The sequence below is a fragment of the Notamacropus eugenii genome, chromosome 6 (assembly GCF_028372415.1).
Source record: "Notamacropus eugenii isolate mMacEug1 chromosome 6, mMacEug1.pri_v2, whole genome shotgun sequence".
Taxonomy (NCBI): Eukaryota; Metazoa; Chordata; class Mammalia; order Diprotodontia; family Macropodidae; genus Notamacropus; species Notamacropus eugenii.
Genome location: NC_092877.1, coordinates 284,413,481 through 284,440,852, shown reverse-complemented (window position 1 = coordinate 284,440,852; position 27,372 = coordinate 284,413,481). Strand labels below are relative to the sequence as shown.

Here is a 27,372-nt window from a genome sequence, read left to right as displayed (position 1 = left end):
AGCTTAGAACAATATTTATTACTTGGAACCAGATTCTTTTTAGTAGTGTCTGATTTGTAATCATAATAAAAGCAAATATAAAACTATTTCATTTTTTGTCAAGTTCAAGTTATATTTATTTTCTGTGCAGAATATTTAGAATTTAGAATATTTATAATGTGCAGTGAAATTATTCTATACGGTATAAAGGCAAACCTCACAAAAGACAATATTTTCCAAGTAATAAGTACCAGAAAGATTATTTTTCCTGCCTCTTTACCACAGTGACTCTAATTATAATTAGACATTGATCTGTATAAAGATGCAATGCCTTCCCCTCCTCCTTTAGAAATAATTTAAGTACTAATGAGTTGCCTAAGTTTCTTCATAGTTGGCTTATAACAGTCTCCAGCTGTGGTTGTGAAAAAATACATATGAGATGTAAGGCATTGCTTGCTCTAAATTAAATATATGGCTTCCATGGAAAAGGGTTAAATGATGGCCTGTTTGGCTCATAGCATATGCAGCGTGATATATATCTGAAGTGCTGGCTTCAGGTACGATACATAAGCACATTTCACCAAATATTCTTATTACTTGTATTTGTAAAATTGCAAAACCAGAGAAAAGTTTGCATTCATCGTCATATCTTGATTCATCAAAAAGCAGGTCATGCATTTATTCACAAGAATTTTCTCTCTTTTTCTGATATATAAAATGAACTCTAGGTTTTAAGGGAGAGGAACTAGCAAATATTAGAAAAAAATTGCTGTGGAAAAAGGGCAGAGAGTCTTTTCTATCTGACAATGTAATTTTAGCATAGGAACTGAAATTCTGCTTCCAGCATCAATACAGAGATGTAATGATGTATAGGCAGTTTATTGATTCTTTTCCCAAGATTCAAATGTGCAAAAACAAGGTCTACAGAATCAACTGAGGATGAATTGGACTTGGACATTGTTTTCCCTTTAAGAATAAAAGCATCCTTCTTTTATGAAAGAGAGAAAATAGTAATAGAAATGGATTCTTTAAAGCAGTCATTTCAGGGGCTAACCTACAAATATGACAGAAAGTTGTGTAAATTGGAATGTAGCATGTGAGAAGTTTTCAAACTATAGTGCAATCAGAAAAGGAAAATTGCAAATAATTCTTAAGAGCCATTATTACTCTTAGGATATTTTGACCGCACGTGAAAAAAAAAAAAAGAGTGAATTTGTGCCATTAGGTGAACCTGTAAAATGGGAGAACATTTCAACAAATGGCTTTAAATATGTGCCCCTGCCCACTGACCAGCATATTGAACCAAACTGAATGACAAGGTTGAACCCCTGGGAGGAAAAAAAAAAAGCACAGCTCCTTCCACATAGTAAAGAGTTAATGGCTTATTAGCTGATAAATGAGGTGATTACACACTTAATAATTGTCATCTCTTTACACAAAATCATATGGTTGAATTATGTTATTCTATATGGCATGATGCAGGCTATTTTGAAGGCAATATGGACTGCTTTGCTATTTTTAATAAGATTTTAAAATGGCATTTTATTTGATTTAACACCTTTCTATCCTAGGTGTTAAACATTTGCTAATGAATAAATGATGACAAATTTATGATCTATGTGTATAGCCAGTAGAATGGACCTAATATGAAGTTACATATTTTTATTCTTGTATTTAATCTTCTGGAATTTAAGATATACTTCCTCTTATACCTCAAGAAATCTTTGGCACTTCTCCCTATGTTGTATTAGTATTTCAAACTTTTTAGTAAGGTCCCATTTTTTCCCTATCTTGGAACTGGGTCAGTGTGTTTATTATTCTTGATTAAATGCCAATATTTATAAGTGATTTTTAAAATTCTGCCTTGAACCCTTTTATATATTTAGGGAAATAGTAAGATATTTTTACCTTATATTAAATCATAGAATCAGCTTCATTACTCTTATTAAATTTTGTACTAAAATAATGAATTTCTCTTGATTTAGCTACTATCTAAAATGCCTGGATTTCTATAGATAGGGTCTTGTCTTACAGAAGAAGCATCACTTATTTTGGATCTGTGTTATCTTTTGTTTATTTCCTTATTCATCTTCCTCATTTTTGGTACAGTATTTGATTTTTTGTCATCTTGGTCAAATCCTAAAAAGTAGAAATTTTTGGTAACATTATTAGCACTACTAAATTGAGATGGGGTATAACTGAAATACTGTTGTTGTGGATAGGTCATTAGATAATGACAAAAATGGGTCCCTAATAACTGTTATAATCCAGAAGCTGGAATGGAAAGTGTTGGAGATTATTTATTTTTGCTTGTTTACTTTGCCAAATAATATAATTTCATTCCTTTGGAAATGATGTTTGGTTATATTGTTTTTAATTGGGAAGTGTGGAAATTTTCTACATCCCTTCCCTATGCCCCCCCCCCAAATTTGTAATTGGGACTTCTAATTAGTGCCTATTAACAATACACCTTTAATGTAAGGATAATTTGCTTCTTTAAAAATCATCATTTTACATCTTCCTAATAAATTACAGAAATGAAGATTTCTATTTAAAAGTTTTACTAATTAAAAAAAATTTTCCTATTTAAAAAAGAGAACAGAGGATTACAGGAAATGAAGCAGAAATGCTTCTTCCCATATATTTAAATATTCATTTATTTGGGGGTCAATAAACATTTAAATTTGAAGTGGTGATCAAATAAATCAACCTATGTAAAATGAATGAGGTGATATTTCTATGAAGGATAAAAACCCCTACTTTTAAAAATGAAGAATAAAATGGAAGAAGTTCATACACCTTCAAGCATTATTTATTTCACTTCTTTAAGGAAATTCTTTACATTTGAACATCTACTTCCTAACCATGCCCTATAAATTATAGTCTTTTGACTGTCAGTTAATACTTTTTACCCTCTAAGCAAGTCCAATAATCACCGACTGAAAGTCAGCACTCTTCATTGATTCTCCAATAATAAATGTGCAGTCTTCAGAAATGTTGACTGACGAATCCTGTGAGCTCCTCATTGATAACTAGTCTTAGTCCCAATTTCCCCACAGATAATCGGTCCTCAGATATCTGTATAATTGACTGAAATTGGGACCTTGAAGCCTGAATCCAGCGGACAATAATTCTAAGTTTTTATTTTTGTTGTCTTCTAATTCTAGAAAGGACAAAGGGTGCTGTGCTCAGCCTAACGCAGCCATGATGGGTTTTTGTTAACTTTATCCTCCAGGAGCATTCTCAGAGCTTTGCTGATCCTTGGGACATCCTGCCTACCTAGCTTCTAGTTCCATTATCATTTCATTTCATTTACTTTTCTATTCTGTCATCCTCTTGGCTTCTATCTCTTGTTACTAGGAAATGATGTGGCATAGTGGATGGAGTTTGGAATTTAAAATTAGGAAGATCTGGGTTCAAATTCTGCTTCATTTGCTTACTACTTGCAGCACCCTGGGCAAGTCATTTAATCTCTCTTTACCTCAGTTTTTTTGTAAAATGAAAATAAGAGTAACTACTTCATAGGGTGGTTGTGAGGAACAATTGAGATAACACATGCAAAGCATTTTCCAACCTTAAATTCTTATGTAAATACCAGCTATTGTTATTATTACTGTCAGCTTTTAAGAGTAGGATCAGTAATAAAAATCCTTTAAGACTAAAACAGGCAGAAATCTTAATATGGAAAGTAACCAATAGAATTGTAGGACTTACACATATGTTTATATAAAGTTTCTCTCCCTCTCCCTCTCCCTCTCCCTCTCCCTCTCCCTCTCCCTCTCCATCTCTCTCTCTCTCTCTCTCTCTCTTTCTCTTTCTCTCTCTCTCTCTCCCTCCCTCTCCATCTCTCTCTCTCTTTCTCTTTCTCTCTCTCTCTCTCTCTCTTTCTCTCTCTCTCTCTCTCTCTCTCTCTCTCTCTCTCTCCCTCTCCATCTCTCTCTCTCTCTCTCTCTCTCTCTTTCTCTTTCTCTCTCTCTCTCTCTCCCTCCCTCTCCATCTCTCTCTCTCTTTCTCTCTCTCTCTCTCTCCCTCTCCATCTCTCTCTCTCTCTCTCTCTCTCTCCCTCTCCATCTCTCTCTCTCTCTCCCTCTCCATCTCTCTCTCTCTCTCTCTCTTTCTCTCTCTCTCTCTCTCCATCTCTCTCTCTTTCTCTCTCTCTCTCTCTCTCTCTCTCTGTCTCTTTCTCTCTCTTCATATATATGTATATAGATGATGGATAGATAGATATAGATATCTATACACACACACATACACATTATATACACATATTTGTTTCTCTTTTTCCCAGATCACATTCTAGACACTGAAAGAAAAGCATATCTCTCTGTGTGTGTGTGTGTGTATACGTATATACATATATACGTATATACATATATACACATATACATATACACACATATTTATGTGTGTATGTTCTTTTTAAGGTGAAGCAATGACTAATTAACAGGAAAAAAACATAAAGCATGTGTCCTTCATATCTATAGCGAGGCTAGTGTTATTACAGGCAGAAAAGTATGTGTAACCCATGATATGATTTTAGTAGAACTGGAATATATGATAATTGACATTACCATCAATTCAAATACTCTTGAGGAATCTGACACTTTAAGCTGATATCCTCACTATAAAAAGATGGATTTAAGAATACACTTTGGTGAGAAGATTGGTGAACAAGCCTGAGGGTGCTGCTACTGTGAGTTTGGGAGCAAGTAATCTCTGAGAATGATTGATGGTTCAGAGTTAGGAAGCTTAGAGCAACTCCTGGGAAGGTGTTGAATTTTGACTCTGGTTCTTACTTAGTTGTACATTAGCCTTCTTCGTTCTAATCTTGTTCAGCAAATGCTGTTTCTAGACCCTTCAAAGAAACTCTGAATCCCCGTATTACTCCATTCTAGATTCTTGGTTCTGAATAACCTCAGAAGTTTAGAACTCTATTGTGGGTGCCCCTTTCGAAAAGTTTGAATGACACTCTCTCATTTGACTCAGAACATCTGTTTGTAGAATTCAGTAGCTGGCAGCATCAAAATGGAAAGAGCTGTTATTACTATCACATTTATTCCTCCCTATGCAGGATTCTGTACAGCATTCTATGATTTACAATAGCCTTGCAGTGGTTGCAAACCTTATTTATTTAAGTAAACATAGTAGTGGTCTTTCTAAAGCAAAACAGTTTTATGGCTTGCAGGGATTAAAACTATTGGGAAACTTGGTCTAATATCCTTATGTTTTCCATCTAATTGTAATCGATAATAATATTTCAAGAGTGCTGACATAGTTCTTCAAATACAGTCAGATTCTAGCTAAAATATTCAGCTTTGGGATATGAACTAATTTAGTTGGAACATGTGCACTTTTTGATTGTTGCCATGAGAATTCCAGACTAGCCTCACTTCATGCTCAGTTCCCAGAACCCTGGAGAGATGACTAATTCTGTGGCTTCTGTTAAAGCTCTAGAGATACAGTTTGCCAGAGAATCTCATTGTTAGATCCTGAATACCTTGTTTGACAAGTAAGACTTTTCAATTTCTCTGAAATTTTAGGATATACACACACATATGTACATATATACACATATAAATATGTATATGTATTTGTTATCAAGATCATAATTAGAGTGAATTATCTAGTTTTCTTTGATATGGAAAGGGGTAAGCAAGGTGATGGTAAATCAGCTTAACTAAAGAGTCAAATGTTTGTTTCATTTACTATCCTGGTCTTATGGAATTTGTGGTTGAAATGTCTATCATATCTTTTAACATTAATATAGAAACCTATGAAACTTTGTGATTCTTTTTTTTTCAATTCTTTCCTTAAGGTACAACAGGGAATTAGATAAGCTGAATGAAACAATACTAGAGTAGTTACAGTTCAATATATTTAGATGATGGATCTCATATGAAATGAATATAGACTTTTTCTACCAGCAGAGCTACAGTAAATAAATTTAGTCAGCTAGAGTCTGCAAAGAACAGTGCATTCTCATTAAGTGTATTTTGTAGTTAGTTGAGTGTTAAGTGGGAAATTCTTAGGGTGTTACAGTTTATTGTTGAAAAATTTTACAAGATATATAATTCTTTGCTTCAGTAAGTTTAGGATGATAAATAAAATTAAATCTTTCTTTAGTGAATAAGTCATCCTAGTACTGCAGCATTCTCATTGTACAATTCTATAGATATAGACTGCAGTCTGTATCTATATTAGTGATTAATATTAGTTCAGTGATTAAATTAATATTCATTAGTTTAATTATAACTAATTGGTATTTTTTGCTTTTGTCTGTATATTTGAGAGAAACAGAAATCTGTGGAGAGCAATAGAGGCATAGGTAGAAATTGGAGAGGTGGGGGAACAAAAGGTAGCGTATTTAATTCCATTAAAAATAAAATGTGTAAGAATAAATTTAAGTTATCTTGGTTCATGGTAAAGGCAGCTTTATTGTATTTTGATCCAGAGTCATTACAGTTGCCTTTTTGAAAACAACATTCTGAGTTGGGGCCATGCCTTCTTTCATGTGCCTCCTCTCTAGCCTCAATTGAGCAGGTCTCTTACATATCTTCATTTTGCACTCCAACTGCAGTGGAGATAGTTGGACCTAACTTATTATATACCATCAAGTCATAATTCCTAAAACTTTCAGTTCTTGGGAAGAGTTACTATACCATGTTGAAGGTCCTTTTGCGAGATGTCTTTTTGTTTTATTCAGTCATTTTCAGTCATATTTTACTCTTCATCAGCCCATTTAGGGTTTTCTTGGCAAAGACAATGGAGTGGCTTACCATTTCCTTCTTCTGTTCATTTTACAGATGAGGAACTGGGATAAACAGGGTTGAGTGACTGGGTCAGGGTCACCAAACTAGTAAGAGTTTAAGGTCCTATTTGAACTCCAGAAGATGAGTCTTCCTGACATCAGGCTTAACACTATATCCACTGTGCCGCCTAACTGCCTTTTTGTTTATCATCACACAGTTATGGAATCTGAGTTACAAAAGGCAGTACAAATACAATTGATTTCAGTTTAGTTCAGGAATTTTGAGAACATGATCCCCAGCCACTGATCATTAGTCTTCTTTCCATATTCATCCTGGGAGGGGAGTGGGGATGGTGTACTTTAGAAAATACCACCATTAAACACATTCATTGGGATTCTCTTAAAGACTGTTTTTAAACAAAGCACTTTTTTCTGTGAATTTGGGTTTATTCTTTAGTTTTAATTGCAAACCCATGGAATGGTAGTAAATTAAAAAGATATTTTAAAGATGGAAGAGTGAGATGCACATGGTAAAGAGGCCTAACAAGGATTCAATTGTTCCTGGTTTCTTTCTAAATAAATAGAAGAGAGAGTTATCTGGTATCATGATCAAGAGATAGTGCATTTCAAGTAAAAACCTTAAAATGACATATAAATGCTTTATGATCGTCAGTCACAAGTATTACTAACAATCAATACTTAGATTGTAGAATTTGTGAGGGGAGATGGGCTGATGGTGTATAAACTCATTCCACTGATATAGACCATCAACATTCATGATATTTACAGTATTAGTTCTTAGAGCACTGAGAGTTCAAAATACTTGCTCAGGATTACAAAACTATTCTGTATCAGACGCAGGACTGGAATACAGGTCTTTGTGACTTCAAGCCTGCCTTTCTCCACCATGCTGTGCTGTTTCTGCAGAGTATAACACATCTCTGTTATTAATGCTTTGTTATTACTTTTGCCATCTTGCATACATGAGTAGGTAGGAAAGTGGAGATATTCCCAATTTCATGAACTTATGATCTAATGGGTAAAAAAAATCCAACAACTTAATTACCAACTATTTCCTCAATCCACTAAATTCATTTATTTCTATTTCCTGACTCAGACCTTTTGTTTTGGTATTATTTAATGGACAATCATAGGAAGAAACTAATAAATTATATAGTATAATATTTATGTTGTATTATTTATTATATGCTATATACAATACAGTATATTGTATTATGCCAAGCTAATTCTCATTTTAGGGAGAAACTTCCAGTGAAAGTTAGATACCAAACCAAACCAATTGTACTAAATCACATACTTCCCATTATCATTAAAAACAAAGAGTATATTTTTTTCCTGTGAAAATACATGTTTTGCTTCTGATTTCCAGAATAAATTCCAATATTGGAAAAGTCCAGTCTTTGTAAACAAGAATCCATTGCAGTTGCAACTCAACATTTTCATCAGTGTTGTGTCAAAGAACAAATTATTTCAATACGTTACCTAGGTTCCTGAGATATAAAGAGTCTTATTTCACATTTGCCATGTGTTTAACAATTGTGGTATTTGATGCAGTATCTGGGCTTTCATTCAGAAGGTTTCAAATTTTGAGAAATGTAGCCAATGTTTGTATTTTGTATTCTGAGCTGAGTCCAACACTGCTCTATGTGATTAGATCACTTATATTAGAGGATTATGTCTGCCTTTTAAATGTGGCAAGCTCAGTTCAGCCATTTGAATTGGAGAGGGAGTTAACAATTTACCCTCCTCAGAAAAAAAGCAATCCTTTCTGCACTTTAAAAAGTCTCCTTGAACAACTAGCAGGCTCCCACACAGCTGGAAAGCTGTCATCGCTGGTCAACATTACTGGCTTAGCAAATTCATAAGAATAGCTAGTCACATAGTCACTGATGGTTGTAAATTTGTTCCACTTCTGATTGAGTTAATTGAAGTAGTTCGTATATGAAGCAGTCAATTAAGGAATAGTTTTAATAGTAGCTAGAATCTGCATTATGCAGTACAGTTTGCAAAGCACTTTACAAATGTTATTTCATTTGATTATTACTGGATAATACAGATGAGGAAACTGAGTCAGAAAGAAGTTAAATGATTTGTCTAGGTCACAGAACTAATAATAGCTTATTTATACATATATACCACTTGTTTTGTCTCAAGTATTGTGCTGAATGCTTTCCCTACAAATATTATCTCATTTGAGCCTTACCACTGTTTCTTGAAGTTTTTTAGACGTGATCTTCAAACTAGTAAATGGATCAGAGAGAGCAATAATTAGTTTTTATTTATTTGCATAACACTTTATGTGAATAAAGTACTTTTCCTCTATTATCTAGTTTTTCTTCATAATAATTCAAAGACAAGTGTAATTTACCTCTTTTGTAAGTTTTAAAAAAGAGAGGCTTAGGAACATTAAATACTTTGTTCAAGGTCAAATAGCTAGTCAGTAGCAGAGTTTCATGTCTTCTTGCTTCAAATATGATGAATTTCTTTTATATTGTTATGAAGGACAATTAAGTTTTATTGGCTTAATCAAAAACTGTCATTAGATCCATTCTGTTCATGGTTTAGCTGAATAGGTTAACAGAAACTAATGGGGAAAAGGACTTCAATGTGAAAATATCCATGAAGTCTTTCTATGTGTCAATCAGTCAACAAGAAAGTCAATCAGTATGTATTTATTAAATGATTGCTATGCATCAAGCACTGTGCTAAGCATTGAACATAGAAGAAAAACAAAACAGTTTCTGTTGTTAAGGAGCATGAAGCCTTATGGAGGAGATAAGACATGGATAGCTAGTTACATACATAATCTATACAGACAGATATAAGATAATGTGAAAGGGGAAGCCATTAATACTTAAGGGACTAGAAAAGTCACCAGTGGAGTGTGGGTTTTGAGCTAACACTTGATAGACCTTAGAGAAATTAAGAGGCTTATCATAAAGTTCTCTTTGATCTTACAACTCTCTTATAGTGTATCTGACCTGTAAACTTCAACATACTGAAATACAAAAATGAATTTTGTAACTAACACAGAAGGCTAAACATAAACAATAAATAAGACTGTCAGTGTATCCATTCAGATACCAACACATGCATTGGTCTTATAAGCTAAAGGGTTAACAATATTTATCATATTTACATACTTCTAATTAAGCAGTGAACTGTATTATGTCCGAAAATTTTGTTTAATGTAGAGGTCCATGTACTCACGTATAGATCTGTACTCTCTTTTTCTTTTTCCCTTCCTTCCTTCCTTCCTTCCTTCCTTCTTTCCTTTTCTTTATTTTTTTTTGGTTACTTCTTACTTGTGTTCATATGGGCAGCTAAGTGGTCTAGAGTCAGAAAGATTCATTTTTGTGAGTTCAAATCTGGCCTTAGATAGTTACTCTCTGTGTGATTTTGGCAAGTTACTTAACCCTATTTGCTTCAGTTTCCTCATCTGTAAAAATGAACTCAAGAGAGAAATAGCAAGTCATTCCAGTATCTTTGCCAGTAAAACCCCAAATGGGGTCACAAAGAGCTATACACAACTGAAAAGAATGAACAAAAATTTGTGTTAATTTTTAATACAGATTTAGTGAACATACCACTGAAGAAAATGCCTTGCCTAGAAAATTTGACTGCAGATTTTTCTTAAATCTATTGTAGAATCCATCATTTATTTATATGTTTGCTTATTTTTAGAACTTGGGTGAAAATTGATCATGCAGCTTTACCTATATGCTCTCTCATTTCATACACACACACATGTGTGTGTGTATATGTATACACACATATCTACATATATAGTGTGCATATATATGTAAATATAAATTGTGTGTATGTATATATTAGGTTTATCTATATATATTTCATATGTATATGTGTATGTATATATGTGTGTGTGTATGAGTGTGTGTGTGTATATATATATGTATATATATGTGTATATATATATATATATATATATATATATATATATATATATATATATATATATATATATAAATGTTATCTCTGTCATTAGAATGTAAGCTTCTTGAAGTTAAGGACCATTTGAACTGTCTTTATTTTCCCAAGAACCAGAACATTGTCTGGCATACAGTGGACACTTAGATAAATGCTTGATGGTTCATTGATACATTGGTTATTTCATTTCCTGAAATAATGGTGGTAAGGTCAAGCACTTTTTTTGATTCTTCTACATAGCTTTATCCAATGAACATGGTCTGGGACTAACCTGTTCAGTCATTTTCCCAAATGGTCAAAAGAAAGATTGCATTATAGAGTACAATCTAAATGGCTTAATATAAAATCATCACCATTACAAGGGAAAAAAATCATAGTCATATTATCATCTTCACTTATAAGGAATAAGACTACATAATCCTATGACCTCACAGGGATAATAAACATGTAAGAATTCCCTAATATACTACTGTTTTTTTCAAATGCCACAATGATATCTCCTCTGACTTTGAGCATCCTAAACTCATTCCATATAGAAATGGCCACATGTTTTCATCTTAGTGTTTGTCATGATTGATCCATTTGTTGCATGCAGTTAAAATGTTATTCCTCAACATCACAAACTAAGCCATACATAAGAAGGATTCAACACATTCTGAGAAAGGAATATTCTAGCATTGGCAATTCCTTAAGTTTTGAGTGCCAAATGTGATGTTAAGTAATTCTTGTGGGTCAGTGGGCACTGCTGGCAATCCTGAGGCATAGACAAATAAAGAAGAAAGCAAGAATAAGGTAAAAAAAAGCAATTGACATAGTTGGAGAGGAGAAATGGAGAAGAAAAAAAGAACAAAAAAATTAATAGAGCAAAATTTTTCCTTTTGGTTCCACTCGATGTCACTAGTATCATGAACCAAACACCCCTGAAAGGAGACGTCAGGGAAAGATGGATGACAGTGTAGTAATGCTCTTTCAAATGACTATAACTAATAAGGGATTTAAAGAGGATTAGTGTATAGTATTAAATGCATGTATAGGCAAATGTTTCAGGGAATATGTACATTCTAGGAAAAGTAATTAAATTGATATTGGGAATCAAGTGAGAAGTGAATGAAATTAGAAATCTTTCTATGGGGAGCTAGCAAAGTAGAAAGTAGATGCAAATTTTTCCAGGCTGAAGAGAAGCTGTTTCTATTTTTAGTTGTGTATGTAAAGGTTTCCCAGAACTGGGAAGTGATAGTTCATTTTTACCTGACTGAGAAGACTTACATCTGCAATACATTAATCAGTTTTGGATAATCAGACGATGTGCATTCATTTGAAATACACAGATGAAACAGGGCATACATAGGAAAGTGATTGATTTAGGAAGAGGCTGCAAGTGAGGTTATAATATGGATGAGAGATGGCATAGGGACTGAAATATGAAGTCCAAATGTTTATTAGAAATAAGGGCACACAAAGATGGCAAGAGATAGGGATGAAGAGATCAAATAAAGAATAGGAATGACAGTAAATTACTTTTACCTGTGGAATTAGTTTCAAAAGAATGATGTCAGTGAGCATAGTCTTCTGGATTATGAGGAGATAAAGGAATGGCTTTTAATAGGGAATGATTTCTAAGGGGCAGCTAGATGGCTCAGTGGATAGAACACTGGGCCTATAGTCAGGAACACCTGAGTTCAAATGTGACCTAAGACATTTAGTACCTCTGTGATCCTGAGTAAATCAGTTAACCTCTCTTTGTCTTCATCCACTAGAGAAGGAAATGGCAAACCATGCCAGTATCTTTGCCAAAAACATTTGATACAATAGTGTCCATGAATAGTCGGAATGACAACATTGTAGGAATGATAATTATCACTGTACTCATGGTTCTTGCTATTTAAAGGGAGAAAAATAATTGAACTGGATTTAGCAATAAGTTCTTTTGAAATATTAAATGAGCAGTACTCCAAAGTTTTCCTCAAAGATCAAAATTCCTTCTAATTCCAGAAGTGGATAAAATGTAAAACTTTTAAACAAGTTTCCAATGCAGAAGGTGGCCTCTAGATAACACTTGCTTCTTCCTAGTGCCTTATTTTACAAAATTTGCCTTTACTAGTCTTTTTAAAAGAGAAGCAAGTTACATAGTAAGTGAAGAAGGGTTTTTGTTTTTATTTCTTTCAAAGTCAGTAAGGCCTCCATTTAAGCCCCACATCTGACTATTGTACGTATGGGTCCTGGGACTCAGAGCACATGACAATCTCTCAGTGACATGGGCAACTCAGCCTAAAAACTGCAGAAAAGTTACTGATCTTCATAAGTAAAGGTACTTCCCTTACCAGGACGGACATAAATTCACAAAATTGCAGGTCTGGGTAAACAACAGCGATCCTTTTTAAAAGAATCTTTTCAAACTAGGCTAGATAAAATTCTAGAAATTTGGTACTTATGTCCACACTGAAAACATCTTTATAAGTTTGATCTTTTTTTGCTCATAATTGTTTCCCAAACTCATTTTCTCCAGAGCTGAAGCTAAAGTTATAAATTTTTCTTTTTATCTAGCTAATATTCTCTGTAACACAGTAAAATTCCAAATTAATAATGGTTATACCTAAATTATTTTAAGAAGATGCTCTTTAGACTTGCCCTTGAAATCATGAAATGAATAAACATTGTGTGAGATAAGTAATTATGTAAGTTGAATATTTGTGTCCATACAATGATCTTTTAGAAGCAAATGTCCTAGTAGATATATTTTGTAGACTAATTGGTGAGAACAGAAATACTTAAAAGAAAATCATTTGGGAAATTTTTTTTTTTAGATTCTAAAGAATATTTTTCATTTAAAATAAAAAAGTATGTTGTCAGTCATTTTGTCTTTGGTAGTTTGAAAGCTGTAGAATTTTGAAACATATAAACATTTTATTCTGAATTTACTTTTGATTCAATAATTTGGTATCTATAGTACTGGGTTGTTTTTGTTGTTGTTGTTGTTTTACTAATGCAAGTCCTTGCTCCCTCATAACCTACTGGATGTTTTTCTGAGTAGCTGACTGAAAACTCAGTTATTCCGCTATCAACCTCATGATGAACTTTTGTGGTTGGAGGTAGGATAGTCTTGGTCGGTTACAAGACCCTGGGTTGAAGTTAGTTGGAACCAAATAGCCCTCGAGAAACTGTGGAAACCACCAAATTATGACGCATCAAAGGAAGACTTTAATAGGAATAGTTGATGGTGTAAAGCATATGTAGGTTTTCAAAGGGGGATTTTGGGGGATCAGGGAAGACTTCATGGAGGAATTGTCATTTAAAGTGGGCTTTAGTAGAAATTCAAGTGGCAAAGAAGAGGAAAGTGAATGATTAAGGTATAAAAAAGAATGTAAATTAAAACTTGGAGGCAGAAAAGTATGAATACTGTGTTCAGGGCACAGTCAGCTGGCCAGCAGTAATGAGCCAGGCACTTCACTGAGGGCTGAGAATACAGAGGAAGGCAAGATTGACTCAGTCCTCGAGGTGCTTACATTCCAAAGAGAGACAACATGTAAACAACTAGGGCAATGTGGAGTCTCATGTAAACAGAGCCCAGGACATAAGAAAGGAAGAAAAATCAGTAAAGCTGGAAAGAGGAAAATCTTCATTGTCTTCAGGCAAAGTTTGATATTTAATAGGCAGGTAAAAAAAGCCAGTGAAAATTTTTGAGCAGAGTTATAGGACCATATACAAGGAGGACTGGTTTGGTTGTGGTATAAAGGATATAAAAGTTAGAGTGGGGAGATTTTAATCAGTCAATCAACAAGCATTTTTCCAATGCCTACTACATACCAGGAACTATGTTAAACACTGAGGATATAAGTGCAGAAGCAAAACAGTTCTACTGAGTATACTGGAAGGAGACAACATGTGTGTATGTGTGTGTATATACACACAAACACATATGTATGCATATATATGCATATGCATATCTGTGTATATGCACATACACATACATACAATGCATTTTGTTGTTCAGTTGGTTCAGTCCACTCTTCATGACTCCACTGGGTTTCTCTTCGCAAATATGCTGGTACAGTTTACCATTTCCTTCACCAGCTCTTTTTACACATAAAGAACTGAAGCAATAAGGTTAAGGGACTTGTCCAGGGTCACACACCGTAAGTGTCTGAGGCCATATTTGAAATCAGGAAGATGAGTTATGACTCCAGGCCTAGCACTCTATCCACAGCACTACTTAGTTGCATCTATGTATGTATTTAAGGAGGGAAGACCTATTAGAAGCTAACTTCAATGGATGGTGCGAGAAGGGATGTGGAAAGGAGAGGGAGAAAGTGGTGCCTGTCAGAATAATATGGAGGAGAAGGACAATATGAATTTTGAGATTTCATTCTGGCAGCAAATGATAAATTAAGTATTAGATTTAGAGAAGAGGGAAAAGTCATAAATTATACCAAAGTTTTAAACATGGGAGACCAAGTAATGTTGATACCACTGAAAAATAATTTTCAACTCAGCTGGCATAACATATTTAGGGGAAAAGGAGACACTCCTTGTATATATGTTTAGTTGGAGGTACAAGTGAGATACCAAGGTGGAAATAGTTATAAATTGCTGTAGGGATATATCTGGATAACGAAAAGATTCTCAGGTTTTTCATGCTTATGAATCACCTCCACAGAGATGACAGCCATTATCTATGGGAATGAAGATTGTCCTGGAGTGGAGCATAGAGAAAGAGCAGAATGATATCAATCATAGAAACCTGAAGTGTGCTCAGTTTAAAGAACTGGCTGTTTCCTGCCTAATAATAAAATTTTTAGAGATAGAAGGGACCCCAGAGATACTACTCCTCTTTTTAATTGAAAGAAAACTGTAAAGTCCAGAGGTAAAGTACCTTTCCTAATTGTCACACAGCCTCCTCACTTTCAGACCAGTGTTACTTCTGTTACAACAGGTTTCTACCTAAACTACTGATCCTTATACAACAATTAAGCTAGTATTCTTTCATAATATTACTGAAACATGTGCGCAGCTTTATAAAAGGTGAAATTTTCCCCCCAGCATTGAACACTAATTAAATTAAATTAAACTAATAAAGTTTGTCTTTTTCATAATATGGTGAATCTTATTTTAATAAATAAGAAGGAAGACTAGTCAGAGAAACAGAATATTTACAAATAAGCACAGAGTGTTTTACTTTCTTTTGTTTGCACTTTAATAATTTTATTTTTCTTATTCTGTATTTGATTTGCCAAACATTTAACAAATGTTATCTTATTTGATTCTTACAAAAACTTGAGACCACGTGATAGGGAGAAAATTGAGGTAGAGAGAAGTTATGTGATTTTCCCAGGGATGCACAGCTAGTAAATGTCTGAGCCAGTATTCAACTGGACTGTTTCCTCAAAACCATCCCTAGCAAATATTTATCCAGTCTCAGCCTCAATACCTCCAGTGCTGTTGTACAACTCGAATTGTCAGGGTGTTTTTCCCTATGTCAATATGAATTGCCTCTCTATGTCTTTGACTTATTGTTTCTAATTTTACCCTTTTGGTCCAAGAATAATCAACCACTTTCTTTTTCTATATGAGTGCCTTTAAAATATTTAAAGAAAGCTATTCCGTCCTTCCTTTGTCTTCAGTCTACTTCAGGATAAATATCGTGTGACTAGCCTTTAAATGGAATCATTTCCAGACATTTGCCCTGATAACTCAGCTCACATTTATATGTTTAAGGTTTATAAGTCATCATTATAGTTTCAGCTTGTCAAACTAGGTCCACAAAATGTTTCTTGGACAAACATATCTATGTAATATGCACCTGATAATGTACTTGTTGAAAGACAATGTGTAAACAGACAATACCTTGAATCCAGGAAGAACTGAGCTCCATCCCACTTTACATGTACTCATTCTTTTAACTCTGTTCAAGTCACTTAACCTCACAGATTTCCTGGGGAGCTCTGTAATATAGTTACAGAGGAGTGAATTTCTATTACTCAGTTTCTTCCCCATAGACCTCCATAATTCCGGGAATTTACAATACTAGTAAAAAAAAATGCTTATGTTAGGAACCTTGTTGGGTCATTGTGAAGAAAGGGGTTCATATAGTGTAAAATGTTAGGTAAATGTGAGCTATTCCTTCACAGGAGACCACAAAGAAAACTTTTGATCAGTTCTAGTGAATACTGATATAGTGAAACAACACTAGTTATAAAACTGCTTTAAGAAGTAAATCTTTGTGTTCTTTGGTTGCTACTAAGAATTCATATTTTTTTTTAAATTTTGGGAAAGTAAAAATGTTTAAAAATATTAAATATGAAAATAACATGAATTTGAAATTATTCTTCAAAAATAAAGCCAATCCTTGATATACATGTAAAATGTCCCTTGATATCAATGAAACCTCTTGGGGAATGAATTCAATATAATGATGATGATAAAATTTATATAGTACAAGATTTATAAAATGCTATATGTAAACTGGACCAACCACCAAATAACACACAATTGAAAAAGATAAGAATTTCCTAGACCTGTATAGCTCTTTAGGGCTATTCTTTCTAACACATCCAATTTAAAATTTCATAGTAAAAACTGCTAGTATAAAGAAGCTGTGGTTCATATCCTACCTATGTCAGTTACTGAATGGATGACCTCAAATAAGTATCTTACCCTCTCTGAACATGATTCTCCTCTGTAAAAATTCTCCTCTGAAACTTTATGTCCCTCCAAGCTTTTGATCTATGTTTCTATGCATATGTGAACTCTTAGGGGAAAATATATCATATTTCATTATATGTATAGTTTCTTTTGTTAGAATTCTCTAAAATATAGCTAATAAATTTGATATTAAGTTGATAAAACAAATTTAAATTTAATCATTACCAACATGAATATATATATTTTTAAATTCTTGTTCTGAAAGGAATTTTAGCCTATACAGAATGTTGCAAAATCTTTAAGTTATTAGCTTAAAATTACACTAATATTTTGAACACCCTGTATAGTACATTTCCCTCTTACCAGACTAATAATACTGCATCCAAAATTTCAAAATTATCAATTAAACAAATCCTAAAAACTTAGCAATGAATATTATAGAATTTCCTTTTGTTTTGTACAGAATCTTTACTTAAACTGCCATTTGAATTTAAGTTCATTTCCTTCATTAATGGTCTCTGCATTAATATGGAAAATATCTCCAATTGCTTTCCATCTCATCCTCCATTACTTGAAGATATTCATTAATTCTTTTCCCCAGTAATGTCACTGCAATTAGGTTTTGCTTCTAGATCCTAGATCCCATCAATTCATTTACATTTCTTACTTGTTCTATTCCACAATCTTTTTTTTTAAAACCTATGTCTTTCATAAAACAAGATATCCAAGCTAGACATAGTTAGGGGTATCAAGACATAGTTGACATAGTTAACCTTAAGAGTCAAGAAGACCTTGGTTTAAATCCCATCTTAGAGATTTAGAAACTGATTAACTCTAAGCAAATCACTTAAACCAGAGTGACCCTCAGTATCTTTATCTGTAAATTGGGAATTAATAATAACCACTTACCTCACAGGATTCTAAATATCAAATTAAAGAATGTACATAAAACACTTGGCACTCTTTCAAGTTTTACAAAAAGGTGAGATGTCATTATTGTTGTCATAATATCTTCTGACAATATTTTTGTCTATTTAAGTACATGAGAATTTACAGGCTACATTCAGATGGATAGTCTATTTGCTTCTCTCATTAAATTATTGTGACGGTGTGTCTACTCACAAGGGAATCATGGTAACAGACTTCTACATGGTAAAAATGCATTTCCACAAGGGAATCATGGTAACAGACTTCTACATGGTAAAAATGCATTTCCACATCACCACAGTCACAGATATGTAAAGGCTCCATCTGCAAAATGATTTCTCTGAGGACAAAAAAGTCCCTAGAACATGATAGAATTTTTTCCATCAGGTGCAAATACATTAGGGGCGATCAAAAATCCTATGAGAGTTCTTAGGAAATAGTAATACCTGCAGGAGAAGAGAAAGGAAGATGTATGAAGGAGACTGATCTAGAGAATGAACCGTTAGAATATTCATGGTGCTATCAAATTCTCTGGAGAATTTTCCCACAGTGAAATTTTGCAATTTTTTCCCCCTCTGATATCTCAGAAGGAAAAGTGAATTCTGCATTTGAATAGTTAAGATTTGGGCTATGTTACTAATATCTGGAGAGTCTCTGGATCCTTTAGAGAATATTGATGATGTCCAAATGGCCTGTACAACAGTGTTTGAATTACATGTGTAGACACACGGAGGAGAGAGATTTTTGATCTGATATTTTTGTTAGGCAAGATAATTTGAGGAGATAGTGTTAAAAATTGGGACATTAAGAAATCAAGTAATTAACAGGCATTTTTTAAATACTGATTTTTATGCCCAATTGTACTGGAAAAAAAAAATTAAAACCCTGAGAGGTGGCATATAAACTAAACTGTGGAAAGCTTGGGTTCTACAAAGTAGAGATGTGACAATGAAGGGGACAATCCATGCAAAAGTACTAAAGCAAGAGCTGCATTGTCAATTCTGGGAAACAAGAAATAAGCCTTTTGGACTTGGCATGGATAATATACAAAGATGGGTCAAATACAACCAGCCTAGGAAGATAGACTAGAGCCTGACTTTCAAGGGCTTTCTTTGCAAGTCTTCTGACAGTTCTTATTTAATTCCGGAAGCAATAGGGAGCCACTAAAGATCACTAACCAAAGAAGTGACAAGGTCAGAACTATGATTCTGGAAAATTATTTTGGCAGTTGTTTGGAAGATGAGGAAGGAAGAGCAGAGAGAGAGATTGGACATTGAAATTCCAATTAGTACAGGAGAGGTTTTAAAGTCTTTAAATGACTTTAAACAATGATTTTAATTCGTTTTATCCTAGCCAGATTTGACTTGTGAAAAACACAAATAAATCTCTAAATGAAGGAATTTTACTTTTTGGGATTTTTTGGCTTGTTTTCTTTTTTGTATATCAAGACCCCTTAACAATTTGACAAAGCCTATAGCTCCCTTCTCAGAATAATGTTTTTAAGTTTGTTGTTGTTCAGTCCTGTTCAACTGGCCGCAACCCCATTTGAGAGTTTTCTTGGTAAAGTTATTGGAATAGTTTGCCATTTCCTTCTCTAACTCATTTAGAGATGAGCAACTAAGGCAAGCAGAGTTAACTGACTTGCCCAGGGTCACACAGTTAATAAGTGCCTGAGACCAGATTTAAACTCATGAAGATGAGTCTTCCTGACACCAAGCCCAGTCATACATATCTAGTTATAAAGAGAATCAATGTTATTGAAATACATTTTTCAAAATATTTTAAAAGTTTACAGGGTTTGAGGGTAACAACTATTAAATGGACTATTTTCAAAAAAAATTATTAAATCTGTATACTGGGAAAAATATCCATTTAAAAAATAAAATTTGTTTGTTTTTACCCCTATAACTGCCTTCTTTCTTCTAGAATTAATATTTACCTATACATGGGAAAGAGGAGGGTAGTCTTTTCCTACTTTTGTGGCCCTAATGACTTGCTTTTTTTCAGAAATTGCATTCTGAAATCATGAAACTCATTTATCTACTATAGTTAGAAAAATCAAAATAGTTTTTTTCCCCATTTTTAACAATACTAATCACTTTTCCTTCCCTAGTGACTTAAATTCGATAAGATAGATTCACTAATTAAATCTCAACTCTTTCTTAAAAAAATGTATTATTCTAAGGTTAACCACTTCATAAAACATGTGTATCTATTTTAGTGTTAATCCTTAATAAAGACATTTTATCATCAGTTGACTTAAAATAATTCCCAATACTATTAAATCTGACTCTTCAGATTTAATAAGACAGTTATCATATGTTCATTAAAGATCAACTGACTTAGAAGCAGCTGTTAATCTTTAACAAGCAAGTTGACTTATAAAGCTATTTTTAAATTCCTACACAGCAAGTATCCCTTTTCATCAAAGAAAGAATGCCCTGAGGGACATTGGAGGGGTTTATATCCTTTTTCATCTTGCACACTTCCATGAATTTATTTCATTTTCCAAAACATTTTAAAACTAATTCCAACCATGTAAAGCCTTCTACTTTCTGTTTTTAAGAAACACTTGGTGATTATCAAAATGTTTCCAGGTTTGCAAAAAGAGATTTAGGAAAATCTTGCCACATCACTACAGTGTTGTGTGACTCATAGACTAACACCCAGGGAAAATAATACCGGAGTAAAATCTTAAATATGTAGAATCTTGTTTCAAATCCTGATTTTAACATTTATTTTGTGTGTGATCTTGGACAATTACTTTAACATTTCTGTGCCTCAGTTTCCTCATCCCTACAATGAAAAAGTTGACCTAGATAAACTGTAAATCCCATTCCACTGCTAGATCTATGTTTCTATGGAAGCCCTGATCTCACAGGAATTCACTTTCTCAGCTAAAAAATAAGAGACCTTGACTAAATGATCTCTAAAATAGCTGATACCTTTAAAATTCTATGATTCAATCAATCCTCAAGTATCTGTTAAGTACCTACTGTGTATCACTCTGTTATGCCTTGGGAATATCATGGTAGCTATAGTCACTGTAAAGCTTTGTCAGACTAATTTAATGACTAGACTAGAAGCTTACTAGTTAACTTTGTACAGAAAACAGTACAAAAATTTACAGTGATGACTTTTTGTATAATTTTCTTATTGGGAAGTGGGGGTGAACTTGTTAATTCATTAGTATAGGAAATGAAAATATTATCATCTCAGAAATCATTAGCACAAGAAATATTCATTGTCAAACCATGTTTTCAACACTGCTGCTATTAATGAAGAGGTAATATTAGTTCACATTTGTAAAGCATATTATGAACTGATAAGTGCTTTACATTTGTTATTTCTTCTGAACCATAAGACTAGCCTAAGAAGCTGGTACAAGAATTATTATCCTCATTTTACAGATGAGGAAACGGAAGATCAGAGAAGTTGAATGACTTACTCAGAGCCACAAAGCTAGTGAATATTGAAAGTGAGTTTCAAACCCAGATTTCTCCTGACTCTGAGGCCAATAAACTTATTATCACATTATGTTTGGTGGAGGGTTAAAGGTGATATGTTAGTAGTAGACGGAAAAGAACAATGTGGTACCAAAATAGCCATCTCCATACAGAATGCAAATGAGATTTGTCCTATGATTTGAAATATTTGATACAATGACCTCAAAATCTTAGGCTTTTGTTTTCTATTTTTTGCTTAGTTATATAGTGATCTCTTTATGGACATGTTTGGTCCAAGATTGTTTGGTCAACTCTTATGTTCCCTTTTCTTGAAACTAAGATTAGATCATGATTCATGAAAGCATATCTTCTGGCCCCCTGATTTCAGCTTGCACAATCCTTCCCCATAGCAGCTTCAGTATTTCACTGTTGTCAATTGTGTATTCACGGTCAAACTAGTACCCTTCTCTGAATAGTGATAGCATTGTTAGTACCCTCCCATGTTCAATAAGTGATATTGATGACACTCTTCAGGAAACTGAATTAATCTCCATTTTAGGTATGTCTTCCAAATGCATGGGAGATTAAGGACTTTTTTTTCTCTTTCATAGTTTAGAGCTTTGTTTAGGTTTGAAGTTCCAACTACAAATTCAATTTTTGACTTGTTTCGGGCGTACACGATTAGAGAATCTGCTTCATTTGTAGCCTAAGAAGAGGGATAGTTTTCTGCTTTACAATGTGAATGGAAAACAGCCTGTGTGGTAGGTGTGTCTGGTTCTGGCTGGTTTATAAACTAAATAGTTTTATTCTGAGAATTGTTGTAGTTGTGTTCATCCTTTTTTGCCTAAGAAGACCATGCCATCAGAGAAGATGACATGACTTGCACTTAACTTTGTTTTGAGTGAGGGAGGGTTGTGCAGATCACCAACCTCACTTCTCCTCCAGAGTCATCAGAATCCAGTGACCATCAGATATTCATCAGGATGACTGGGGATGACCCAGGATGCAATGCGAGAGGGGCCAAGCTCTATTCAGGAACTCACTTAGGGTGAGGTAACTCCCATTCAGTGAATAGGCCTCTTTAAGAAGTAGCCAGGGGATGGCCCCTTTAATGAGGCATAGAAAAAAATGACATCAGGCTTGGAGAGAAACAGCAACAGTTACTATTGATAATCACTCTTAAGTCAGGAGGGTCCAGAAGGGCTCTTAGGCAGGGACCCAGTGTCTTCCAATGTATGAGCTTCAGAGTTTTGAGAAAGGCAGGTAAAGAGGGAAGGGAAGGGAAGGGGAAAGGGAAGGGGAAGGATCTAGTCAGTAAAACCCAAGTTAACTGGACATCTTCTGATCATCCAAATTAACCTTCCTTTGGAGAGGAGAAGGAAGGGGAGAGAGAGACAAACAGGAGAGGAGATGCTGAATTACCCAGCCAGCTGGGTCCCCATTCAGACACTGAGAATAGTGTCTATTCTGCAAAATAGTTGGTGATCAAACACTATGTCTTATTTTGTGTGTTTATGCATGTATATGTTTGTGCACAAACATACTAGCACACACACACAAATACAAACACACACACTTCTAGAACACAAGATTCTGTAGATTAGAATCCTCATGTGCCTTAGAGACTTTTGAATGTTCCAAACCCATTTATATGTTCACTTGCAAGTCTTCTAGATACTTCAAAATATATGGTGCCCACAAAGGTCCGTATGAAGTTGTTGAATTGAGAACCCACCCTAATTCTCTGTATCCTGATTAGAACATGCCATCTTAATGCAGTATTCAGCAAATGACAATATTTAAACAGTATTGATTCAATGGAAGATATTGGTGGGATACAGAGGAAGGGAATGTAAGGGACAAGCAATCAGTTAATACCTCGTATGTACCAGGTTTTGTCCTAAGCCTTTTACAAACACTATTTCACAACTCCTCTTGGAGTCAGTTGCTATTATTATCCCCATTTTACAATTGAGGAAACTGAGGTAGACAGAGGTTGTGATTTTCCCAGGGTCACAAAGCTAATAATGTCTGAGGTCAGATCTGAATTAAAGTCTTCCTTACTGCAGTCCCAGGACACTCTTTTCTACACTATCTAACCGCTTTGCTACCAGGATGATAGCAAATATGGAACACAGAGTCAGGATTCCAAAAGATTTTAACTGAAGACACTAAGGAGGCAAATCACCAATGAGGTAATCTAATAGAGGAGGTGTAATGAGGCAAGTTCATGGGAAAGCAATTCATATTATTTTGAATATACTTTATATTTTCTGACCTAAGTATCTCTTATATTTTCCCAGTCTAATAAGCTGCTTGAGTACAGGAATGAAAAAAAAGTTATTTTTATCTTTGTATTTTAATCACTTACTAGTAGGCACTTAATAAACGGCTGTTGAATTGAATTTTTATATATGTGTGTATAAATATATGGAGAGAGAGAAGGGGAGGAGAATGTACTTTATTGGCTGCAACGGTGAACTGTCAGTCAAAAAATGAATATGTTTGAATGAGTTAAGAGACATGTTTACTAAATTTGGACTTCTGTATGTAGTTTAGGATGCTGCATTATAGGAAGGACATTGATAAACTAGAATATATTCAGAATCGGGGGACAAGGTAGGATGTAATAGTGATCTTGCCATACTGAAAATAGCTAAAGGAAGTAGAAGATTGGAAAAAAAAAATGACTTGGCACAGAAGAGTGGCAGGGGGCAGGGGGAAAGGGGAGTGGGAAGGAGTTGTTGTAATTGGTACTAAAAGGCTAATCAAAGGTCAGGATATGGGTCCAAGTTGAAGAGGGGCAGATTTTGTTTCAACATATGGGAAAAAAAAAACTTGCAAAAGATTAGAGCTTTTGCTCTAATAATAATAAGAAATCTAATAATCTAATAAACAGAAATGAGGCGCTTTGGAAGTGAATCTGTTCTCGTCATGGGAAGGGGAGCAGCTTTAAATTGTCAGTTAGTTGACCACTTGCCAGGTATACTCTTGTTTAGGTGTATATTGGACAAGCTAACTCTTGAGATGTGTTCTGTTTCTAAGATTCTTTTGGGGGGAGTGTTCAAGAAAGGATATAATATGACATTCAGATTTTAATTTATTTGACATCACAAAAAAAACCTAAAATAGATTCTTTACTTTTAGATATATTCTGTAACCTAGCTGGAATCCAAATTACTCTTAGAGGAGTTTTGAAATTATTGTGGATACAAAATTTTTTAAAGAAGAGCAAGCAAGAGGTATTATTGAAGTATGGTTTAGTTAAAATGATAAACACAAAAATCTTTGGATTATGGCCAAAAGGAAACTGTATTTCATGTTCAAATCCTTATGGAAATATTGTGTAGGATAGCTTAGTTTCTGTGGTTGTCACTGTTCAATGTAACTATTTTTAACATTCTTAAGAAAGGGATATATTTTAATTAATATATGTTAAAATATGCAGACTTATAGTTAATAAAATAAACAGGTAGGAATACAGTCCATTGCATTTAGAAAAAAGTTTGAACTATTTTCTGTGTTTATTTTAATGGAGTTATGAAACTACCATCTAGGTCCTGATTAGTGTGAATTCCTGTAAAGTGATAATATTATTTGAATTCATGCTGCATATTTCTATTGAACTGGAACCAATGCCTGTGTTTGACATAGTTATAACTTCAAATAGTTCACATTGAAATACATAAAGATACACAGAACTTTCATGTCATAGTTCCCCATGTAGAGATTTAAGTTTTGGTGGTACCATTTCAAGAGTGTATTTTCTCCCTAGGCTATGTAGATTTTTGAGGTTTTGTTTTGTTTTGTTTTAGTCAGTGCTAAGACAAATTTTATTTTAAGAGGCATAAAGATCATGGTGAACAACTGATCAGATATACATACAATGGGATATTGTAGTGATATTGGAAAGCAACAGGCTTAGCCATAAAAATGTAGGATTAGAAAAAGAAATGTAGGATTAGAAAGAGAGTGTTGGGTCTAGTGTTAAGAAGACTCAAATCTGTGTTCACATCTGTCCTCCAACACTTATTAGCTGTGTGAACCTGAGCAGGTCATTTAACCTCATTTGCCTTAGTCTCATCATCTGTTAAATGAGCTAGAGAAAGAAATGGCAAACCAATCTATTATCTTTCCCAAGAAACTTAAGGGGTTATGAAGAGTCAGACACAATTTGAAAGGACTGAACAAAAGAAACATACAGAACAGTATGGTTCCATGAGGTTACTATCTAATTATTCAGTTGTACAAATGTGATTTGGAGGTATAATGTGTTAAAGAAAGTCATATACGAATGTGAAGATTTCCACAAAGGACAATCCAGTAAATAATAGAAATATGTGTCAATACATTGGGTATGTTTCTTGTGATAGACCTCAAGTCTTCTAACAAGTTTTAACATTCTTGTACATTAAATTAATTTCTATATATCTTAAAATGAAGGAGGGAACAAGTTAACATTGCTAAATATTTAGTTGTGAATAATACAAGAAAATAGGATCAATGTCTTGTTTAGTTATGTAGATATAACCCATCAAAATATAAACTATTAAATATCTATTATTGTGTTTTAAATGTGTTTAGGCAGAGAAGTCTAATGTATAAAGTATATGCTCTTTACCTTATGTCAGGTCTAATTTTCCAAAATAATCCAATGGTGGGATGTGCACTAATCTCAGTCGTTGCTTTTATTGACCATATTTGTCCATTTTTTTTGACATATAGCTATATGAGCTTTGAAAATATGATCCCCTGTCATTTTTCAGTATACTTATCAACATTTTGGCAGAATAATCAAATAGGAATTTTTCATTACATGTCTTCTGTTAAAAATTACATCCTTTGAAAAATGCTTGCTATGTGGTAGATAACTTCAATGTGTACTTTTTGAACTTAAAGGAGTTCATTACTTTCTAGGTAACCATATAACATTAATGAAATCTTTTAATTTGAAACCAGATATCTATTAATTTGAGTCAAAATTCTAGAGTATCTACTTAGTAAAAATATAAACATATTCACATATATTTTTGCATATATGCATAATTTTAAAGGTCTGCACATTGAAGGATTAGTTTGGTCCCTAATTTTTCCAGGACCTAGCTGTGTGATGTTGGGCAAGTCTTTTCAATTCTTCCTCATTTTCAGGAAGAGGATAAATTTCCATAGGATAGTAACTTTTACATAGAAGGTGGGTGTTAGGTGTTAAATTTTCAATTGAAATGACAATTTGAAATGAATCTCATTACTTCATTTCCCGATATTTTATTTCCAGACTTGGCTTTTACAAACTAAGATGTGTACAGTAAATTAAAGTATTTTACAGACTGGGGTGTATACAGTAAGTTAAAGTGAAAAAGGGAAATAGGAAAAAAAAATCTGAGTAAAACCCTAGGTAATGTTTGAACTTTGTATCCCTGTGACCTTCTTTGAAAAAGTTATAGCTTTGTAGTTTATACATTAATTCAAAAAATGTATGGAGACTATTTTTAGTCATTCTAAGATGTAATATAATATATGTGTGTATGTCAATTCCAAACCCAAGACCTTTACAAGTAAATATATATCTCTCCGGTGTATTAAGAAGTAGAAGTGGTTAGGATACAAGGGAATTCATGGGAATGAAAGTCATTTGGAATGTAATTCAATGTAATACATAATACC

At 33.8% G+C, this 27,372-nt stretch overlaps 1 protein-coding gene across 4 annotated transcripts in view; it reads left to right on the top strand.

Moving 5' to 3' along the window:
- Window positions 1-27,372, top strand: part of PCDH17 (protocadherin 17) — a 112,140-nt gene that overhangs the window by 37,693 nt on the left and 47,075 nt on the right. Inside the window, exon 5 of one of the 4 annotated variants that reach the window (XM_072617076.1) lies at window positions 15,351-27,372. This exon is cut by the window's right edge and continues 20,371 nt beyond it. The exons of the other annotated variants lie outside the window; for them this stretch is intronic. Within the exon in view, the coding sequence (XP_072473177.1) occupies window positions 15,351-15,418 (68 nt within the window). The 3' untranslated portion in view covers window positions 15,419-27,372. The remainder of the gene's footprint in view (window positions 1-15,350) is intronic. 4 annotated transcript variants of the gene reach the window in all.